The sequence below is a fragment of the Gekko japonicus genome, unplaced genomic scaffold (genome assembly GCF_001447785.1).
Source record: "Gekko japonicus isolate JY-2015 unplaced genomic scaffold, Gekko_japonicus_V1.1 scaffold5445, whole genome shotgun sequence".
Classification (NCBI taxonomy): Eukaryota; Metazoa; Chordata; class Lepidosauria; order Squamata; family Gekkonidae; genus Gekko; species Gekko japonicus.
The window spans coordinates 1-22,615 of record NW_015168203.1 but is presented as its reverse complement, the minus strand read 5'-3'; the positions used below and the strand labels follow the sequence as shown (position 1 = coordinate 22,615).

Genomic DNA, 22,615 nt, shown 5'->3' with positions numbered 1-22,615 from the left:
CCGTTTACTTCAGCTGTGAACATCAGGGAGAAGGGCCCTGGGGTGGAGGATCAGAGATTGGTGCCTTAGTCCATGTGGTAAGCAGTCCCAATCCTCTCTGTGGTTTTTCCCTGGGCTCTCATTTACCTCAGTTCTCTCACACCCCAGCTCTGGGGCTTGGTAGCTGTGGTCTGCCTCCCGATTGCTGACCTATATCTCCTCCTGGTTTTGCACAGTGGGGCAGGTGCCTGCGTCGCTGGGTGCTGGGGTCTCAATTGAGCACCCCATCAGAGGAGATGGGGTAGCCAAGATGGCACAGATCGTCTCCTCCATTATTTGCTGAGGCTCTGTCCCGAAGACAAACTGGCCCACCGTACAGACTGCAATGAAGTGACTGCTGGACACACATGCTTGTGCAGGCAAGGCGGGATATAAATAGAAATTAATAAAGAATAAATAATGTATTTAGTATTTGGCCAGCTGAAAATTCGGTTCCATTGACTCCATTTAGGGTTGCCAGGTCTGGGCTGGAAAATACCTGGATACTTTGGGAGTGGATCTGGGAGAGGGTGGGGTTTGGGGAGGGGAGGGGCCTCAGCATGGTACAGTGCCATAGAGTCCACCCTTCGAAGCAGTCATTTTATCCAGGAGAGCTGACAGCTGGAGATCAATTGTAAAAGTGGGGGATCTCCGGGCCCCACCTGGAGGCAGGGAACCCTACCTCCATCATATGGGAGGGCGCAGGGCAATGCAACCCCTGGCAGAAACCAAGCACTTTGTTGTGTGTGCTATCCTCCAGAACATGGCCATCTGGCAACAGTTGCTGGATCATAAGAACATAAGAGACGCCAATGTTGGAACAGGCCAAAGGCCCATCCAGTCTAACACTCTGTCACACAGTGGCCAAAAATACCAGGTGCCATCAGGAGGTCCACCAGTGGGGCCAGGACATCAGAAGCCCTCCCACTGTTGACCCCCCCCCCCCCAAGCACCAAGAAGACAGAGCATCACTTGCCCCAGAGTCCCTAGCTATACCTTGTGGCTAATAGCCACTGATGGACCTCTGCTCCGTATACTTATCAAAATCCCTTTTGAAGCCATGAATGCTTTTAGCCGCCACCACTTCCTGTGGCAGTGAATTCCATGTGTTAATCACTCATTGGGTGAAGAAGTACTTCCTTTTATCTTTTCTAACCTGACCGCTCCAGAGGGTGGCGTCTGAGGGTCCCTGGGCTGGGGAATGGGCCAACAGATGCTCAGAGGGGGCAGTGGCAAGGCACTGAATAGAAGCAACTATGAGCAGGGGTCATTTCCTGCAGGAGTGCACAGGAGCAAAGCTCCGGCAGTAAAGAGCCCAGGGGGCGGGCACATGCAACAAGCCCCACCCCCTGCTCCCAGGAACACTCAGTCACAACAAGAAGCAGCCAGGTAAGTTGCAGAGCTCCCCCCGGCCCCCCAGTCCAAAACTGTCCAGTGGTACCTTTAAGAAAAAGTTTTATTCAGGTACCAGCTCTCCCTCCTCGAATCGCCCGTGCCCCCCCCCCCCAATAGCGAGCAATCCAAAACAGCCCAGTGGAGCCTGAGCGGTGGGTGTTGCCTTCGGACACACTTCCGGTGATGTCAGGGGGTGTGTCATATGCAAATAAGTTATGCTAATGAGTTATGCTAATGAGCTCCTGCCCCTCTTTTTCTACGAAATGACCCCTGACTATGAGAATACAAATGGCTCATGAGATATCCTGTGTAGAGAAGGAACCTGAAAAACCAGAATGCTTAGTGCATCAAAATCAGAGAGCTCGGAGATTAGGGGTTAATGCCTCACTGAAAAGCCTTTTGAGGGACCGGCTGCTGCCTGCTTGCGCTCCGTTCTCTCTGATTGGTCAGCACCAGCTGAGGAAAGTTTTATAAAATCTTATGAGTCTTCTCAGAGTCAGTCAGTCGTCATTTGGATTATGACTTGGCAGTTGCCAGTCAGGACTAATTTGTGTGTGTCAGTCTGAGGGAAACAGACAAGTCTGAGGGATACAAAGAAGACTACGCTGGGGATTATTAGGAAAGGAATTAAAAAACAAATCCGCCAGTATCATAATGCCCCTGTATAAATCAGTGGTGCGACCCCATTTGGAATACTGTGTGCAATTCTGGTCACCATACCTCAGAAAGGATATTATAGTGTTGGGGGGAAAGTCCAGAAAAGGGCAACTAGAATGATAAAAGTTTCGGAACACTTGGGGTTCTGGTCACCACACCTTAAAAAGGATATTATAGTTGGAACACTTTCCCTATGAGGAAAGGTTAAAGCACTTAGGGCTCTTCAGCTTGGAGAAACGACGGCTGAGGGGCGACGTGATAGAGGTTTACAAGATTATGCATGGGATAGAGCAGGTAGAGAAAGAATTCACGCTTTAAGTATATTCTGTCGCCTGTTCAAGATATTTTAATTTTCTTATAAAGAACTCAAGTTTAAAGAACTCACCACCCCATGCCCTGTTCCTGCCATAACTGTGCCCATTCAATAAAACCAACCTGTTGTTTCAACTTTACTTCATGTCAAGTGCCATTTCCAAAGTCATTTTATAAGAGGGCTCTTGCTGACTTACAGTAAAAATCTCTTGTCCAAAAAGGGCAAATAACTTCTTAAACACTCAGTACAGTTCTGGTCACCACACCTCAAAAAGGATATTATAGTATTGGAAGAAGTGCAGAAAAGGGCAACTAGGTTCTTGTATTGTGAGAATTGGGGAGAGGCCATGGCTCAGTGGAAGAGCCTCTGCTTTGCATGCAGAAGTTGCCAGGTTCAAGAACATAAGGAACATAAGAGATGCCAATGTTGGATCAGGCCAAAGGCCCATCCAGTCCAACACTCTATATCACACAGTGGTATACCCTGCTCTTGGCCCTCCAGAGGAACTGGTTGGCCACTGTGTGAGACAGGATGCTGGACTAGATGGACCGCTGGTGTGATCCAGCAGGGCTCTTCTGATGTTCTTAGGAAGGCCTTGGCCTCCCTGCCCTGTTGTTGGCCCTCCAGAGGAACTGGTTGGCCACTGTGTGAGACAGGATGCTGGACTAGATGGACCGCTGGTGTGATCCAGCAGGGCTCTTCTGATGTTCTTATGAAGGCCTTGGCCTCCCTGCCCTGTTGTTGGCCCTCCAGAGGAACTGGTTGGCCACTGTGCTAGACAGGATGCTGGACTAGATGTACCACTGGTCTGATCCAGCAGGGCTCTTCTGATGTTCTTCTCAGAGGAGGGCCTCAATCTCTATGCCCTGCTCTTGGCCCTCCAGAGGAACTGGTTGGCCACTTATAAGAACATAAGAACATAAGAGACGCCAATGTTGGATCAGGCCAAAGGCCCATCCAGTCCAACACTCTGTGTCACACAGTGGCCAGAAATACCAGTGCCATCAGGAGGTCCAGCAGTGGGGCCAGGACATTAGAAGCCCTCCCACTGTTGACCCCCCCCAAGGACAGGATGCTGGACTAGATGGACTATTGGCCTGATCCAGCAGGGCTCTTCTGATGTTCTTATGAAGGCCTTGGCCTCTCTGTCCTGTCGTTGGCCCTCCAGAGGAACTGGTTGGCCACTGTGTGAGACAGGATGCTGGACTAGATGGACTATTGGCCTGATCCAGCAGGGCTCTTCTGATGTTCTTATGAAGGCCTTGGCCTCTCTGTCCTGTCGTTGGCCCTCCAGAGGAACTGGTTGGCCACTGTGTGAGACAGGATGCTGGACTAGATGGACTATTGGCCTGATCCAGCAGGGCTCTTCTGATGTTCTTATGAAGGCCTTGGCCTCTCTGTCCTGTCGTTGGCCCTCCAGAGGAACTGGTTGGCCACTGTGTGAGACAGGATGCTGGACTAGATGGACTATTGGCCTGATCCAGCAGGGCTCTTCTGATGTTCTTATGAAGGCCTTGGCCTCTCTGTCCTGTCGTTGGCCCTCCAGAGGAACTGGTTGGCCACTGTGTGAGACAGGATGCTGGACTAGATGGACTATTGGCCTGATCCAGCAGGGCTCTTCTGATGTTCTTATGAAGGCCTTGGCCTCTCTGTCCTGTCGTTGGCCCTCCAGAGGAACTGGTTGGCCACTGTGTGAGACAGGATGCTGGACTAGATGGACTATTGGCCTGATCCAGCAGGGCTCTTCTGATGTTCTTATGAAGGCCTTGGCCTCTCTGTCCTGTCGTTGGCCCTCCAGAGGAACTGGTTGGCCACTGTGTGAGACAGGATGCTGGACTAGATGGACTATTGGCCTGATCCAGCAGGGCTCTTCTGATGTTCTTATGAAGGCCTTGGCCTCTCTGTCCTGTCGTTGGCCCTCCAGAGGAACTGGTTGGCCACTGTGTGAGACAGGATGCTGGACTAGATGGACTATTGGCCTGATCCAGCAGGGCTCTTCTGATGTTCTTATGAAGGCCTTGGCCTCTCTGTCCTGTCGTTGGCCCTCCAGAGGAACTGGTTGGCCACTGTGTGAGACAGGATGCTGGACTAGATGGACTATTGGCCTGATCCAGCAGGGCTCTTCTGATGTTCTTATGAAGGCCTTGGCCTCTCTGTCCTGTCGTTGGCCCTCCAGAGGAACTGGTTGGCCACTGTGTGAGACAGGATGCTGGACTAGATGGACTATTGGCCTGATCCAGCAGGGCTCTTCTGATGTTCTTATGAAGGCCTTGGCCTCTCTGTCCTGTCGTTGGCCCTCCAGAGGAACTGGTTGGCCACTGTGTGAGACAGGATGCTGGACTAGATGGACTATTGGCCTGATCCAGCAGGGCTCTTCTGATGTTCTTATGCTCTGTAATGTGTCTAGTGCCAGTGATAAAATCAGCAGGAAAGAATTCCCTTAGCATCCCTAACGTTCACACAGATGTAAGTCACACTATGCAAAATGGGGCTAGCATGATTCTGCTCACAGAATTGTTGTTTACTCAGTAAAAATCTGCTGCAAAGAATTAATTGAAAAAACAAAAAGATCAGGGAGTTTAGTCATTAAAGTGATGTGTCATTCCTTGTTTAAAAAAAACCTTTAAAGCTAGAAAATTAAAGCGGATTAATTCAAATCTTGTGGGCAAAAAGGAGTCTCTAAATCAAAAAAGAATGCCATGAAGTCAGTATAAAAGCTCCTATACCTCTCCAGTTTTTCACCTTCATCTCTCTCACTCTCTTGCTTTCGACCTCTGCGAAGCAGGTAAGCTTGGCTAATGCCAAATTGAATGGTATAGGTTAAAATAAGACTGTATAGACAGACTTTGTATGCCAGACCTAATACTTTTTATTAATGTTCTTTGCCAAAAAAATCTCTCTATGGAATTAATCCACATAGAGCGTCAGCTATTCTCATCATGGGACTTCAATTCCAAATGTTGTATAATAAGGAATGACAACTAATGCTCCCTCTAAGCTGTGGAGTTTTGTGAGCAAAAATTCTACCTTGAGAGCTACTGGCATTAAAGTTGTGAGCGAGCGATTTGGTACTGAGTAACTTAGGTTGCTCTGGAGCTATCCTTCCTGAGCTAAGACAAAAATCTGTGAGCTGGAGGCTAAAAAACTGTGAGCTAGCTCACACTCACTCAGCTTAGAGGGAACACTGATGAGAACTGAACCAATTCAGGTGTGCAATGTACACCGGTCTCAAAGGCAGCATTGTGATGAGAAATCCACATGAATATGGAATTTCTGAAGTCTTTCCAGTGAAGAGTTCTTATACAACACTGGGAATTGCAGTTCCTAGAGAAGAACTGGTGATCTACCTCAATTCCTTTCACCCTCTTGAAACTTAACAATTATCTTAATAATTTTGAGGTTAACCTGGTAGAAAGGAGTGTACTTTTATAGCATAGCTTTTCATGGAGTTTACGCAAAAATGGTTCAGGTCAATGACATTATTTGTGTCCCTTTCTTTTTCCTTCCATCTCCTTCACTCTGGTGTGGCTTACAATAGGCCACTCTGTGTGACTTTCTGTCACCTTTCACAATTCACTGTCAGAGGATGTAGTTATGATCACAGGCATATACAGCTGTAACAAGGCATGAGGAGGAAAGGTCTATCAGTGGCTAGCAGCCATGATAACCGAAGGGAACCTCTGAATTCAGAGGAAGTAAACCTCTGAATAACAGTGCAGGGAAGCAAGATTAGGAGAAGTCCTTAGCCTCTTTTGGCCTTTTGTTGACTCTCCAGAGTACGTGGTTGAAGAAGATATTCTACTTGATGGACCACTGGTCTGATCCATCAGGACTGTTCTTACATTTTTCTTATGGTAGCTAGACGAGATACTACCAGCTTAGTATTCTCGACTAGGAGGCCTAGTAGGTGTTGTTCTTCATATTAATCTTGTATAGAACTAGTCCCTTGAAAGGTCATGAATTTCCATTTTTCCCCCCTTAGTTGGATTCCACTACTTCTCCTATGTACATTCTGTGTTCTATTTTTTGGGAATAATTAATAGACATTATTGTTATTGTCAAGGGTCATTTCGAGGGGGAACGAGCAGGAACGACGTTCCAGAAGTAACAAGTCCAGGAGTAGGGAACCCAGGCATGCTTGCATGCCTGCCCTTTGCGTCCCCAGCCAGCCTGCCGTGTCGGGTTGGCTAGGGAAGGGCAGGAAGGCAGACATGCCCCCCTTTTCCCCTGAGCCTCCACTTTTGCAGAGAAACTCAGGGAAGTGGGGGGGATTTAAATGCCTTTAAAAGAAAGACAATTTAAACATGCCTGCCCTTTGTCAGGGGATGTGGCATATGCAAATAAGCTATGCTAATGAGTTATGCAAATGAGCTCCTGCACCTCTTTTTCTACAAAATGACCCCTACGGATGTGCTCTCATACCGAGTCTCACGGTACTTCTTGTGCATATTATTTTCTACTTACCTGTATTCTTGCAGACTCATCATCCACCACTCAGGCATGGCTTAGTATGGACCAGAGGCAACCTCAGGGGAAAGCCTTGGCCTATGTGACTAATTGTTGGCCCTCCAGAGTAACTCAGTGGTAGCTAATAATCTTAATCACAATTCACAATATGAGAGATCTCAAAAATATCAAATATCATCTCCATAGAATCTCAAAAGATAATGTACAACCTTATAATTAGTATTAGTCCTCCTCTGTTAAATGCAAGTTTCAAAAAGGAGGACTCCTTAAAGTCTCTTTATAACATGCACTCTGTCTTCCTCCAACAGAGTTCCAGATATCCTTCTGTTTCAGAATCTTCCTCAGGGAGTTCAACAATAATTTTCAGCACAAGGTTGCCAAATACCGAAGTTTTAACCCAAAGTTCTCTTTCAATGAACGCTGCAAAAAAAAAAAAAATTCAATGGGCTACAAGCCTCCTCTAAAGTAAAAAGGGACTTGGGCATGTTCAGTCTGGAGAAGGGATGGAGCATTGTTCTGACCCAGCATGGCTCTTCTTATGCTGTTCTTATGGAACCTAGAGGAGATTCTACCAGCTAGAATTCTAGTCTGGCTGGTACGACATGTGGCCTAATATGTCTTGTTTAATGTGCTAATCTTGCATGCAACTAGTTCCTTGAAAGGTCATGAATTGGCCATGGGTGCCTTTCATTGGATTCCATTCCTTCTCCTGTATACACTAAGAACAACTATGGATACTGGTTTAGCCGCACCGGACCATCATACAGCAATCACCATCTGCACTTAACTGCACTTTGTATGTGTATTGTTTGCTATGTGAATTTTATAGTATTGCACTTATGCGTCTCTGTTTTATTGTATTTTAACTTGCCGTACGCCACCTTGGACCTGCCTGTGCGGGAAAGGCGGGTTATAAATTGAAATCAAAATAATAAATAACGAAAAATAAATACATCCTGTGTTCTGTCAATGGATGTCGGTTGGTGGATTAATTCTGTGACTTTTTTTTAATAGACGTGATTCACACTGACTTTCACTGTACTAGTTTGGCATAATATTATTTTCTACTTTCTTGTATTTTTGCAGACTCACCCTCTACCACTCAAACATGGCTTACTGTGGACCATCCTTTGCAGTTCCCTCCTATGCCTCCGCTCCAGCCGTTGGCTTCGGATCAGCAGGTCTCGGCTATGGCGGCCTCCATTCCGGCACATTAATCGGAGCCGGGTCACCATCTTTTGCAGTTCCCTCCTGTGCCTCCACTCCAGCCATTGGCTTCGGATCAGCAGGTCTTGGCTATGGTGGCCACCACTCTGGCACATTAATCGGAGCCGGGTCACCATCCTTTGCAGTACCCTCCGTGGCCTCTGCTCCCGTTGTTGGCTTTGGATCAGCAAGTCTTGGCCATAACATTGGGGTACCCTCCGCTAGCCTGGGCATCCTCTCAGGGGTCAGTCCTTCCGCCATCAACCAGATCCCACCTGCAGAAGTCGTGGTCCAGCCACCACCTGTCGTCATGACCCTCCCCGGACCCATCCTCTCTGCTACCGGGGAACCCGTTTCTGTGGGAGGCAACACTCCATGTGCTGTTAGTTACGGTGGATCCAGCAGTGGGCTTTTGGGAGGCAGTGCTCTTTATGGTGGATTCAGCAGAGGGCTCACTGGAGGTAGTTTTGGGGCTCTTGGAGGCCATTTGGGGAGCTATGGGGGCCGCAGAGGCAGTCTCATCCTGGGGCGCCGAGGCAGTACCTGCCTGGCCCCTCACTAAATTCTCAAGGACTGTGTCAATCAAATTCGGAGCAACCCCCTGATGTAATAGCCTGGACTGCACAATGATCGGTTGAACACCCTCCACGTGCGGAGTGCTCTCCAGCTTGGGAGATCTCAGTGTCTCTTCGTCTCGGGGCCAGACATCGTTTCCTGTCTCTTTGTCTATGGAAGATGTCCCATTCTGTAAATGCTTTGTCCCGTTTAAAACCTGCCTCATTGTAAAAATTGTTCACATGAATAATTTCTTCTGTTTCCTAATAAAGCTTACTCTGCATCATGATATTGAGAGTCTGTCCTTGATTCAACCTAATAATGTATCGGAAAAGGAACAGTCCAGTCTGGGGTTCTGTTTCCAAGAGTTGTCCACTGGATTATTAGAAAGGGAACTGAAAATAAATCAGCCAGTATCATAATGCCCCTGTATAAATCGATGGTGTGACCTCATTTGGAGGACGGTGTACAGTTCTGGTCACCACACCTCAAAAAGGATATTATAGCATTGGGAAAAGTGCAGAAAAGGGCAACTAGAACGATAAAAGGGTTAGAACACTTTCGCTATGAAGAGAGGTTCAAGCGCTTGGGGCTATTTAGCTTGAAAAACAACACCTGAGGGGTGACATGATTTAGGTTTATAAGATTATGCATGGGATAGAGCAGGTAGAGAAAGAAGTACTTTTCTCCCTTTCTCACAATACAAGAACTCACGGGCACTCCATGAAACTGCTGAGCAGTCGGGTTAGAATGGATAAAAGAAAGTACATCTTCACCCAAAGAGTGATTAACACGTGGAATTCACGGCCATAGGACATGGTGGCGGCTACAAGCATGGACGGCTTCAAGAGGGAATTTGATAAACATATGGAGCAGAGGTCCATCAGTGACTATTAGCCACAAGGTATGGATAGGAACTCTCGCTCTGGGGCAAGTGATGCACTGTATCCTTGGTGTTGGAGGGGAGGCAACAGTGGGAGAGCTTCTAGTGTCCTGGCCCCACAGCTGGACTTCCTGATGGCAATACTGTGTGACACAGCATTGGACTGGATGGGCCATTGGCCTGATCCAACATTGGCTTCTCTTATGTTCTTAACAAAAGGGGTCTTGGCTGGAGGAGGGGGTGGGATCCTTAAAATACTTTACCTTAGATAACTTCACAAGTCCCAATGCAGTAAGATCCTTGAAGGAAGCTGCTGGTGCAACATGAAGACCTACAGTGGAAGAAAGAAATTATGAGACAGCCTAAGTTGGAAGCAATTAGATGCATTCATTGAAAAATGGGAAAGGAATAGGGAAAGCCTGAAGAGGGAATAGGACCACAAGCATTGATGCTTTCTAGGCCACCTGATCTTATAGTGGATATTGCAGCTATTGCACCAATGGGAAACCTTTTCATTTGAATGAGGACAACCAATAACAAGCCCTGTATTATAAATGCCCCACCAAATGTTACCAAAAGCAGTCAGTCTCCACTTAAATGTGTGGAATTAGCTAAAGGAGACAGAGCAGGAAGTGGGGAACTGGGATTCTCGACCTATGTATACCATGATTTTTCCCTTTAGAGAACTCTCAAAACAACCAGGCAGATGGGCAACTGGAAAGGTTTTTGTTCAAAAGAAAATTAAAATAAACAGAAATGCATACATACACTGAATCACACACAAGAACTAACTAAGAAAACAGGGAGGAAGGGGGAGAGATTTTTAAGGAAGGGCTAACTACTGATCTTAAAGAGGTCCATGGAATCAGCAAGTTGAAGAGCAAAACACCTAGTATTTTGGGAAGTGAGAGAAAAGGCCCACAACATGGAGGTGTATGCAGAGGATCTGCAGCACAAACACATACTGCTGGGGCAGCAGTGTGGTCCAGTTTTAGGGCAAAATGTGCCATCAGGTGGGGATGATGCATATGCTAGGAAACAATGGCTAAATGGCTTAACTGGAGGTAGAGAAAAAAGGAATGAAGGGTGTGATGGTTCCAAAAGTACCGGATGGAAGGGAAATTGGGAAAGGTGAACAGATTTAAGTATTGCTTAATTGCTCCTTAACCAAGGAGTAATAGTTGAGGGGAAATGAGGCTGCGGTGATGATGGGATTATGCTGAGTGAATCAATAAGTCCTGGGTGACCCGTTGTTCTAAAGTCATGCATCTCTCCAGGGCAAGGAGGGAGTTGTAGCCAGCCAGCCATTCCTGTCTCACATTTTTTAATTGTTTTCTCAGGCTAATGCCTGGCTGGCCTCCATCTTTGTCCATTTTGGCCCAAGCAGTGCCCTGCACTAAGGTATTGGGGAGATGTATGCCTCTATTAAGATATAAACTGCCACTCTACGAGAGGAGGAGTCTGACTTCTAACACACCCACTCTGTGAATATCTTCACGTTCACCAGAGGAAGGAATAGCAGATAACATGGGTCCCAGAGCCGCTATGTTGAAGAACCCTGGCCTATTTATTTATTAACAGGGGTCATTTCCTGCAGAAGCACACAGGAACGGAGCTCCGGCAGTAAAGAGCCCAGGGGGCGGGCACATGCAACAAGCCCCACCCCCTGCTCCCAGCAGCCCTCAGTCAGAGCAAGAAGCAGCCAGGGAAGCTGCAGAGCTCCCCCCACCCCCCGGTCCAAAACAGTCCAGTGGCACCTTTAAGACCGAGTTTTGTTCAGGTACAAGCTCTCCCTCCTCTACGAGGACAGATCTGCGCATCCCCCCCCCCCTCCAATAGCTAGCAATCCAAAACAGTCCAGTGGCACCTGAGCGGTGGGTGTTGCCTTCTGACACACTTCCGGTGATGTCAGGGTATGTGGCATACGCAAATAAGTTATGCTAATGAGTTGTGCTAATGAGCTCCTGCACCTCTTTTTCTACGAAATGCCCCGTTTATTAAGCTATTTATTTATTTAAAAACTTTTTTGCTGACTTTCCAACCATTCAGGGTACCCAAGGCAATGAATATATTTTTTTACAAAATTAAAACTGTCACAACTCAGGTGGAGTGTCACCTGGATTTAGGTTCCCTTGAGAAGGCCCAGAGTACCCTCCCAAGACCTTCAGACCTCCCTTTAGGCCGAATAACAGGCATGAGGACCAGGCAGAGTAAAACAAGGAAAAGATTTATTTTATAGGAGGTCAAACAACAAGGTGCAGAATAATAACAGTAAGTTGGTGAAAAGAAAAGAAATCAAATGCCCTAATGCGTCTAAATTTACTTTCGCTAGCTCACTATCTCAAGTGGCTCACTATCTCAAGTGGCCCGGTGGCGCAGGCATTAAAACGCCTGCTGTTAACATCTGGATGAACAGCCGGAAGGCTGTTCGATTCCCAACCACGGCCGGGTTGAGCCCCCGGCCCTTGTCCCAGCTCCCGCCAACCCAGTGGCTCTGTTAACATCAGAGGAATGGGTACCTGCCTTAGATGGCAGGGGGCACCCCCTCCCTTCCCAGCCTTGTGCTGGTGATCGGCAGTAAAGAAAAGTGAAGGAGAAGATCGAGTCGGCGGCAGCAAGCGAGGAAAATAAATGGTGGCGGCAGAGAAACAGCGAAAGGCGACCAGAACGGCGGTGACTGGCTCGAGCAGTGGTGAAGGCGGAGCCGAGGGCGGAGTTGGTCGTAGAGTTGGAGCGACGTCAGAACGCGGGACGCAGCGCGGCAGGAGCCGCTGGACATTGCCGAGGCTGCGCCCGAGGAGAGATACGCCGTTCCAAAAAGAATAACAGCCAGCTCATCCAGCCGATAGCAGCCGGGTCGCAGGACAACATCAACAGCAACAACTCACACCAAGAAAAAGCTGCCGAAGGAACACCGTGCCGTATTAGGGGTGCTGGTAGGTTTCCCCCCCCCACACCATATGTGGCCCTAGATAGGTATTAGCTACTATTCAGTAGCACATTGTAAACCGCCCTGAGACCCGCTAGGGGTTAAGGGCGGTATATATAAATCACCTGTAAATAAATAAAATAAATAAATACACTACTCACCCTTCCCTAGGGTTGCCAAATGGGGCCGGGGGGCGGGGAATCCCCTGCTTTGATGGCCCGATTTTTGACACGGATGTGACGTCGCATGCTGGGGGCGGGCCACAGCCTTTTGAGGGGAAAACATAGAATTTTCCCCACAAATGGCCGTGGCCCCGCCCCCAGCGTGCAATGTCACATCTGGGTGATGAGCACGCGCACGCCGCGGACGCCAGCCGGGAGCCTCCCGCTCCCGGCCGAAAACAATTTGGCAACCCTACCCTTCCCCCAGGATGAGGGTTTTTTCCGTTGCAGCAGCCTTTCTTCTGGCTCTGCCCTCTGGAAGAAAGAACAACTCTTCCTACTGCTCCAGAATTTTATTCCCAGCCCTCCTCTTTCTTATTGGTCCATTTTGGCTCCAAAACCTCCCAGGGGCTTCTGGGAGTTGTAGGCCCAGCCTCACCTACTGCTAGCCAGGCTCTATGGGCCTAGTAGGACTCTGGTAGCACAGCCCAGATCATGACAAAAACATTTGAACAATTTACAACAATATATACTTTATAAAATCATTCAATAGAAAAGCACGGACACCAGAACCAAGAAGGAGAGCCAGTGACCATCATGGAGATCTCAGTCTAGAGGAGAAGAAAGAGAAAGAGAAAGAGAAAGAGAAAGAGAAACAGAAGAAGAAGAAGAAGAAGAAGAAGAAGAAGAAGAAGAAGAAGAAAGATTGGATTTATACCCCGCCCTTCACTACCCAAATTTATTTATTTATTTATTTATTTATTTCATTTATACCTCGCCCACCCCACACACGGGCTCAGGGTGGCTTAAGTAAAGGTAAAGGTTCCCTTGCTCAAAAGCCAGTCAAGTCCGACTCTAGGGTTGCGGTGCTCATCTCCGTTTCAAAGCCGAAGAGCCAGCGCTGTCCGAAGACGTTTCCGTGGTCATGTGGCCGGCATGACTAAACACCAAGGTGCACGGAACGCTGTTACCTTCCCACTGAAGTGGTACCTATTTATCTACTTGCAATTTCCTGCTTTCGAACTGCTAGGTAGGCGGCTTACACAGGCACAAAAGTGCGATAAAAATACAACAAGTTAAAACAATTAAGGCACAAGTGCAGTAAAAGTCAACAGTTAAAACAGTTTAGGCAAAAATGCACATCTCACAGGACACATAATGACTACAATACTTACTCCCTATTGCATATCCCAATGGGGTCAAAAAAGTGGGGGGAATGCCATGGGCCATGATATTTCGGCTGGCCAGTCAGCCCGATGCAGCGGAATTGCTCTGCAGTCGCACGGTGGTGGTAGTGGCGGCGGCTCCTACTCAAAAGCCTGGCGGAAGAGCTCCGTCTTGCAGGCCCTGCGGAACTGTACCAGGTACCGGAGGGCCCTGATCTCCTCCGGGAGTTCATTCCACCAGGTAGGAGCCACCACCGAAAAGGACCTAGCCCTTGTGGCCGCAAGCCTGGCCTCCTTGGGGCCTGGGGTCACTAGGCGGTGTTGTGAGCCCGACCGAAGTGCTCTTTGGGGCCTGTGTGGGGAAAGGCAATCCCTCAGGTATGCCGGACCTTGGTGTCTCAGAGCAGATTACAAACTCCTTTCCCTTCCCCTCCCCACAACAGACACCCTGTGAAGTAGGTGGGGCTGAGAGAGCTCTGACAGAAAGTGATCTTTGTCAAGAACAGCCCTGCCAGAACTATGGCTTGCCCAAGGTCATCCAGCAGGTGCAAGTGAAGGAGTGGGGAATCAAACCCAGTTCTCCTAGTTTAGAGTCCACACACTTAACAAGCATGGATGGCTTCAAAAGGGAATTAGATAAGCATATGGAGCAGAGGTCCATCGGCGGCTATTAGCCACAGGGTATAGATAGGGACTCTGGAGCAAGTGATGCTCTGGATTTTTGGTGCTTGGGGGGGTCAATAGTGTGAGGGCTCCTAGTGTCCTGGCCCCACTGCTGGACCTCCTGATATCACCTGGTGTTTCTGGCCACTGTGTGACACAGAGTGTTGGACTGCATGGACCATTGGCCTGATCCAACATGGGCTTCTCTTATATTCTTATGGCTGGGGCAAGGGATGCTCTGTATTCTTGGTGCTTGGTGGGGTCAATAGTGGGAGGGCTTCTAGTGTCTTGGCCCCACTGGTGGACCTCCTGATGGCACCTGGTATTTTTGGCCACCGTTTGACACAGAATGTTGGACTGGATGGGCCTTTGGCCTGATCCAAAATGGGCATCTCTTATGTTCTTAACTACTACACCAACCTGGAGGGAACACAAACCTTGTAGGGTTGAATTAAATCTCTCCTTCCTTACAAATAAGTAAGGTGAACTGGAAACTCTTTTCCTGGGAAAATATCCCCTTATTGCGCTTTGTCTAGTGGTGCGTACTACCACACAGCAGTCATCTAAACTAGCAATGAATCTTCAAGTCAATAAGGGGCAAGTGGAGAAGAAAACCCATTTGGACAACATAGAAACAAACCTTTTAAAGAAGAAACAATTCAGGGATCATTAGTTTATACCTAGCGAGGCCATGAAATTAAAATCAGCCATGAAATTAAAAGATGCCTGCTCCTTGGGAGGAAAGTAGGGCTGCCAAGTCCCCCCGGGGGGCGGAAATCCCCCTGCCCCAGAGGCCCGTTCCCAGACGCCGGGGAATCGGTCCCTGGGGGGAACCCCGCCCCAGCGTGCACATCACAGGGAAGTGACGTCATGATTTGCCGGGCACGCTGGGGGTGGGGCCACGGCCATACAAGGGAAAACTCTATGGTTTTCCCTTGTATGGTCATGGCCCCGCCCCCAGCGTGCCCGGCATCATGACGTCACTTCCCTGTGATGTGTATGTGGCGCGTGCGCATGCGCACCGGGAGCCACCCCAGAGTTCCCTGCCAGCAAGGTAAGTCGGACTTGGCAACCCTAGAGGAAAGCAATGGCAAACCTAGACAGCATACTAAAAAGTAGAGACATCACCCTGCCAACAAAAGTCCATATGGTCAAAGCGACAGTATTCCCAGTAGTACTGTATAGCTGCGAGAGTTGAACTAAATGTTAGCCGCCTTGAGTCAGTCCTGTGGTTAGGTGGGATACAAATTGAAATTATGAATATAAAAGTAAATAAAAATATAAGGAAGGCCGAGCACTGAAGAACAGATGCTTTTGAATTATGGTGCTGGAGAAGACTCTTGAGAGTCCCTTGGACTGCAAGAAGATCAAATCAGTCAATCCTAAAAGAAATCAACCCTGACTGTTCCCTGGAAGGAAAGTTAATGAAACTGAAGCTCAAATACTTTGGCCACCCAATGAGAAGGGAGCACTCACTGGAGAAGACCCTGATGCTGGGAAAGATTGAAAGTCAAAGAAGACAGGGATGGCAAAGGATGAGATGGTTAGACAGTGTCATGGATGCAACGAACATGAAGTTGAGCAAACTTCAGAGGATGGCGGAAGACAGGAGGGCCTGGCGTGATGTGGTCCATGGGGTCGCGAAGAGTTGGACTCGATTGTGCAACTGAACAACAACAAAGTGTGGCTATCTTTTGCAACTGTCAAAAAGAACATGACTATTTCTCATGGGGCTTCACATCCATGTATCTACATGCTTTGTAGGACAGGGAGTTGAAGGCATGGGGGCAAAAGTCAGGAATACGCTTCTGATTCCAGCTACACAGAATGGAATGAGGAGGACATCCCTGAGGCTGAAGGGGAGTGGAGAAGGTAAGACTAGAACAAAGTATGTCACTGTTAATTAAGTTATGAATGCTTGTGACACTGACAAATGTCACGAACATTTAGTGTTGCCTTTTGATGGTGGGATAGTATCTGTACTGGCATCAGGAAAGACTGTTGGCAAAGCCAAGGAAGGGAGTTAAAGTTGTTGCTCATCTCAAGATGCCATCTTAGCACAGACTCTGGAAGCCGGAGTGACTAACCCAGAAGAATCCTGCTTCGATCTTGAGGCCCAACTTGAAAATGCCACATGTTGAAGGCCGCAAATATCCTGTCCTTTTTTAAGGGAAGCCCAGAACTGAATCATCCACTAGGATGGGAGATATTTTTTAAGGAAGATGAGTCTCAGTCTATTAGGATTCTGTCCCACTGGCTCAGTGCTCTGTCTAGGACTCTGCTGGATTTCAGGGTATGTCTCTAGTGGTGGGAGTGGAGACAGGATTGGCATTCTGTTGGTGTACCCCACTGTCCAACTGTCTTCATGCCTGAGCTTGTGGAGTTGGTCTCATATGTGGCTTGTTGTCTTGAGGGACTTCCAACATGCGTGTTGAGGCTACCTTGTTTAGAGTGGCTCAGAATTTCATGGTCTCTGTGACAACTGTTCACCTGTGTCAAGTAATAAAAGGCCCCACACACTATGCTGGTCACACTCTTGATCTGGTATTTTACGCCAGTTTGGTGTAGTGGTTAAGTGTGCGGACTCTAATCTGGGAGAACCGGGTTTGATTCCCCACTCCTCCACTTGCACCTGCTGATATGACCTTGGGTCAGTCACAAGCTCTGGCACAGCTGTCCTTTGAAAAAGAGCAGTTTGTGTCAGCCCCACCCACCTCACAGGCAATGATCCCTCTTAGCTGTAGAGTCTTCTGAGCAAAAATTCTACTTTGTGAGCTACTGGCATTAAAGTTGTGAGCGAGCGATTTGGCTGCTGCATAAATCAGTTTGCTTTGGAGCCATCCTTCCTGAGCTAAGACAGAAATGTGTGAGCCGGAGGCTAAAAATCTGTGAGCTGGCTCACACTAACTCAGCTTAGAGGTAACTGTGCTCACAGGGTGTCTGTTGTGGGGAGGGGAAGGGAAAGGAGTATGTAAGCCGCTCTGAGACTCCAAGTGAAGGGCGGGGTATAAATCCAATCTCTTCTTCTTCTCTTATTTTTCTTCTATTGGGATCAGGAAGAAGGTGATCTAAAGATGGAGGGGACTGAAGATGTTCCTCTTGTTCTGGATTGATCACTAACTGCTAGGGTTTGGATTTACAGGACTACCAAGACTCAGCAGGGGTGGGAGATCAATTAAGATAATCGGCCCATCTAGTCTGATGTATCCAATAGGTTGTCACTCCTATCAATGCCCTGGTTGACTTCTGGATTGGGGAAATGACCCAGGTATTAGCCAAATTGCCTAATTTTAATAATACGCTTGGGGCATTATTAATATTAAATGGCAATAGGCATACAATATAGGATTATAACCAAGGCTCCCTCTAAGCTGTGGAGTCTTGTGAGCAAAAATTCTACTTTGTGAGTTACTGGCATTAAAGTTGTGAGCGAGCGATTTGGCTCCTGCATAAATTGGTTTGCTCTGGAGCCATCTTTCCTGAGCCGAGACAAAAATGTGTGAGCCAGAGGCTAAAAAACTGTGAGCTAGCTCAGACTAACTCAGCTTAGAGGGAACACTGATTATAACCCATGTATACCAAAGTCAGGATTCGCAGAGCCCATGAACAGACAAGGAGACCAGGTTGCTAAAATAATTTATTTCTTTACTTAATGATTCTCAAGCATACAAATTCTCACACACACAAAACAGAGCTAAGCATAAAGGGTTGAAAAGATAGTGATGCCTGCATGAGCAGGAGTATCGTTGGTGAGTAATATGTCACCTGTCCAAAGAGATGAGTAGATCATGCAGGGGGAAAATGAACCAATGAGGGTGTGGGGGGTGAACCGTGGGCTGACCAGTGACACATGTGGACTGATTCCAAACCGGCCTAGAATGGAACCAACAAGGTAGGATGGGGCGAAGAGAAGAAGAGAGCGAACTCAGAGAGAGCTCACCTTAAATAGTTAAATTGTGACCGGAGGCAGTGGCCAGGTGGTCACAGGTTCCTAGGAAGTGTTAGAAAAAAATTATACTCTGGATGGGGACACACAAAAGAATTGGCAGTTGGGCAACCGAGTTGATGGTGGGCAGGGAGTGACACCTTTCGGGGAAAGGGATGAGATAAAGGAGAGGGCAGAGGGATCCAATCACATTGCTGGTTCTGGTCCTTCACATTAATGACCCGATGCTTGGCAGAGGCATTATCTTGATGGCTGTCAGGAAGGTTTAATGACTTCTTTTGTCTTAAGCTGGACAACAGTCACCATTTGGGAATGGCTTGGGAGGGGGAGGGATGTGCTATGTTTGGTGTGGTGGTTAAGTGTGCGGACTCTAATCTGGGAGAACCAGGTTTGATTCCCCACCCCTCCACTTGCACCTGGCTGGATGACCTTGGGCAAGCCATAGTTGTGTCAGAGCTGTCCTTGAAAGAGCAGTTCTTGAAAGAGCTCTCTCAGCCCCACCTACCTCACAGGGTGTATGTTGTGGGGAGGGGCAGGGAATGGAGATTGTCAGCTGCTCTGAGATTCCTTTGGGTAGTGAAGGGCGAGGTATAAATCCAATCTCCTCCTCCTCCTCCTCTTTTTTTCCTTCTCCTTCACCATGATGAAGAAGAAATTACTTAATGGTTTCTGTGCAGGAACGGGGTCCTCTCTCAGAACATGGATTCTCTTCACGTCTGCGGGAGCAGTGGCACATGGCGTTAAAAAGCCTGCAGGTTAATCTAGCCGTACTGCCGATGGCAGTTCGAGTCCCACCATGGCTGGGGTGAGCTCCTGGCCTTTTGTCCCAGCTCCCGCCCATCCAGTGGTCCGAAAGCCTGTACAGGCAAGTAGTTAAATGGGTACCTGACCCCAAAGGGCCACAAAAATTAAACACTGAGGCAACCCTCCCTGCCCGTCATCTCATGATCTGCCCGAGTTCACAGAATCAGCATTGCTGTTAGATGGCCATCTAGCCTCTGTCTGAAAACCTCCCAAGAAGACTGTTCCACTGAGGAACTGCTCTAACTGTCAGGAAGTTCTTCCTAACGTTTAACCGAAAACACTTCTGATTTAATTTCGACCCATTGGTTCTGGTCTGACCTTTTGGGGCAACAAGAAACAACTCTGCACCATCCTCTATATGACAGCCCTTTAAGTAATTGAAGATGGTGATCATATCACCTCTCAGTCATCTCCTATCCAGGCTAAACATACCCAGCTCCTTCAAACTTTCCTCATAGGACTTGGTCTCCAGACCCCTCACCATTTCCGTTGCCCTCCTCTGGACATGTTCCAGCTTCCCTACATCCTTCTTAAATTGTGGTGCCCAAAACTGAACTTTGCACCTTCCTTGTAAGTTGCAATGCTTAATGTAAGAGTCACATAGAATAAATGTCAGATGTTTTAGAGCTGCAAGGCATGAACAAATGTTACAATACGTCACACCCTGCATGCCCAGGGTAATGCTGATCACCACTTTGGGGTTGGGAAGGAATTTTCTTCCAGGCTAGATAGGCCCAGGGATCCTGAAGATTTTTTTGCCTTTCTCTGGGCACAGAGCAGGAGTCACTAGGGGAGTGGAAGGGCAGTTGTGAATTTCCTTCATTGTGCAAGAGGTTCAACTAGATGATCCTTGAGGTCCCTTCCAGCTCTGCTTCTGTGTTTGTACGTATGTTTTTCTGTGTGTGCTCATGGATGATTTTTTTTTTTTTTACCATGGACATAAGTTGCTGTAAGATCTTGAGGACTGGAAATAGAACACATGAAACACATGAAGCTGCCTTACACTGAATCAGACGCTTGGTCCATCAAAGTCCGTATTGTCTACTCAGACTGGCAGCTGCCAGTGTTCCCTCTAAACTGAGTTAGTGTGAGCTAGCTCAGTTTTTTAGCCTCCGGCTCACACATTTTTGTCTTCGCTCAGGAAGGGATGGCTCCAGAGCAAACTAATTCATGCAGTAGCCAAATCACCGGCTCACAACTTTAACGCCAGTAGCTCACACAGTAGAATTTTTGCTCACAGGACTCCATAGCTTAGAGGGAGCACTGTTCTCCAAGGTCTCAGGCAGATGTCTTTCCCATCACCTCCTGCCTGGTCCTTTTTAACTGGAGATGCCGGGGATTGAACCTGGGACCTCCTGCATGCCAAGCAAAAGCTCTTCCACTGAGCCACAGCCCCTCTTTACAGCTCTCCAGGGTCTCAGGTGGAGGTCTTTCACATCACCTACCTCCTGGTCCTTTTAACTGGAGAGGCCGGGGATTGAACCTGGGACCTTCTGCATGCCAAGCAGAGGCTCTGCCACTGAGCCACAGCCCCTCTTTACAGCTCTCCAGAGTCTCAGACTGAGGTCTTTCCCATCACCTACTGCCTGGTCCTTTTTAATTGGAGATGCCGGGGACTGAACCTGGGACCTTCTGCATGCCAAGCGGATTCTCTTCCACTGAGCCACAGCCCCTCTTTACAGCTCTCCAGGGTCTCAGGCTGAGGTCTTTCTCATCACCTACTGCCAGATCCTTTCTAACTGGAGATGCCGCTGGGGATTGAACCTGGGACCTTCTGCATGCCAAACAGATGCTCTACCACTGAGCCACAGCCCCGCTTTACAGCTCTCCAGGGTCTCAGAGGTCTTTCCCATCACCTACTGCCTGGTCCTTTTAATTGGAGATGCTGGGGATTGATCCTGGGGCCTTCTGCATGTCATTCAGATGCTCTGCCACTGAGCCACAGTCGCTCCCCAAGCACTGCACTAAAAGAATATGCCACACTGTCTTTTTGTGTGTTGCTACGTTTGCTGTATTTTTCATGAATCATGCAAGTGTTGGACTAGATGGCCTGTACAGCCCCTTCCAACTCTGTCATTCTATGATTCTATGATTGTACACATTCTTAGGTTCAAGCAAGGCCAGACTCTCAAAACCTTGATGGAGGGCAAATTTTATTAGGGAACAGAAGAAATCATTTTAGCGAATACATTTACAAAGAAGCAGTTCTAAACAGGGCAAAGCATTTACAGAATGGAACAAAGAGACAGGAAACGGGTCTGTTTCAATTAGGAAAGATTAAGGAGGTGTGCATGCAAATTATGTCTGGCTCTGAGTCTTAGATATCCTGAGAAACTCCAAGCTGGCTAGTGTTCAGCGCATAAGAACATAAGAACATAAGAGAAGACAATGTTGGATCAGGCCAATGGCCCATCTAGTCCAACACTCTGTCACACGGTAAAAAATACCATGTGCCATCAGGAGGTCCAGCAGTGGGGCCAGGACACTAGAAGCCCTCCCACTGTTCCCCCCCCAAGCACCAAGAATACAGAGCATCAATTGATCAGTACTCAGGCAAGTCTGTTAAGGGTTTCTTGACTGCTCCAGATTTGATTGAAATAGTCCTTGAGAGTTTATTGAGGGGGCAGGCAGTTACTGCCTCGGCGCCCCAGGATGAGACTGCCTCTGCGGCCCCTGTAGCTCCCCAAACGGCCTCCGAGAGCACCAAAACTACCATAAAGATCACTGCCTCCGGAAAGCCCACTGCCAGATCCACCATAACTAACAGCACATGGAGTGTTGCCTCCCACAAAGACTAGTTGACCGGTCGCAGAGAGGATGGGTCCGGGGATGGTCATGACGACAGGTGGTGGCTGGACCACGACTTCTGCAGGTGGGATCTGGTTGATGCAGGAACGGTTGACCCCTGAGAGGACACCCAGGCTAGCGAAGGGCACCCCAGAGTTGTGGCCAAGGCTTGCTGAGCCAAAGCCAACGACTGGAGAAGAGGCCACAGAGGGCACAGCAAAGGATGGTGACCCGGCTCCAATCAATGTGTCAGAATGGAGGCCACCATAGCCGAGGCCTGCTGATCCGAAGCCAACGGCTGGAGCGGAGGCACAGGAGGGGACTGCAAACATCAAAGTCGAATTCTTCTGTTTTGCAAAGACGGGCGATCTTTTCAACGGATGAACAATCAACGTGGAGTGCTGTTGAAAACTAAAATGTCCTGGATAAAAATATCTGCTCCAGTAAAACATGTTTAAAGCAAAACCAGGAGAGTGATATCATGATAAAAAGGAAGCTTTATTCAGGAATGCAAATGAAGGACAGGAGTGAACAGTATGACAAAGAAGGGCTTGGAAAAAGACAAACGACTGACATTCGGACATGAACAGCTTCCTAACAAGGAAGGAGAGAAGGGGGGGGGGAGGAGATGGATGACATTTATAGAGTAATCGAAATATTTCAAT

The 22,615-nt window shown here is 48.1% G+C and overlaps 2 protein-coding genes across 2 annotated transcripts; one reads left to right on the top strand and one right to left on the bottom strand.

Annotated features, from left to right (window-relative positions):
• Window positions 1–5,112: 5,112 nt before the first annotated feature.
• On the top strand, window positions 5,113–8,888 carry LOC107113660 (elastin-like). Its single transcript, XM_015415011.1, has 2 exons — window positions 5,113–5,168; window positions 7,937–8,888. Exon 2 carries the CDS (start codon window positions 7,959–7,961, stop codon window positions 8,616–8,618), a length of 660 nt encoding a protein of 219 aa, XP_015270497.1. The 5' UTR covers window positions 5,113–5,168; window positions 7,937–7,958; the 3' UTR covers window positions 8,619–8,888.
• A 12,753-nt stretch (window positions 8,889–21,641) lies between these two features.
• Window positions 21,642–22,609, bottom strand: LOC107113661. The gene has a single exon (XM_015415012.1). It carries the CDS (start codon window positions 22,400–22,402, stop codon window positions 21,776–21,778), a length of 627 nt encoding a protein of 208 aa, XP_015270498.1. The 5' UTR covers window positions 22,403–22,609; the 3' UTR covers window positions 21,642–21,775.
• Window positions 22,610–22,615: the final 6 nt, after the last annotated feature.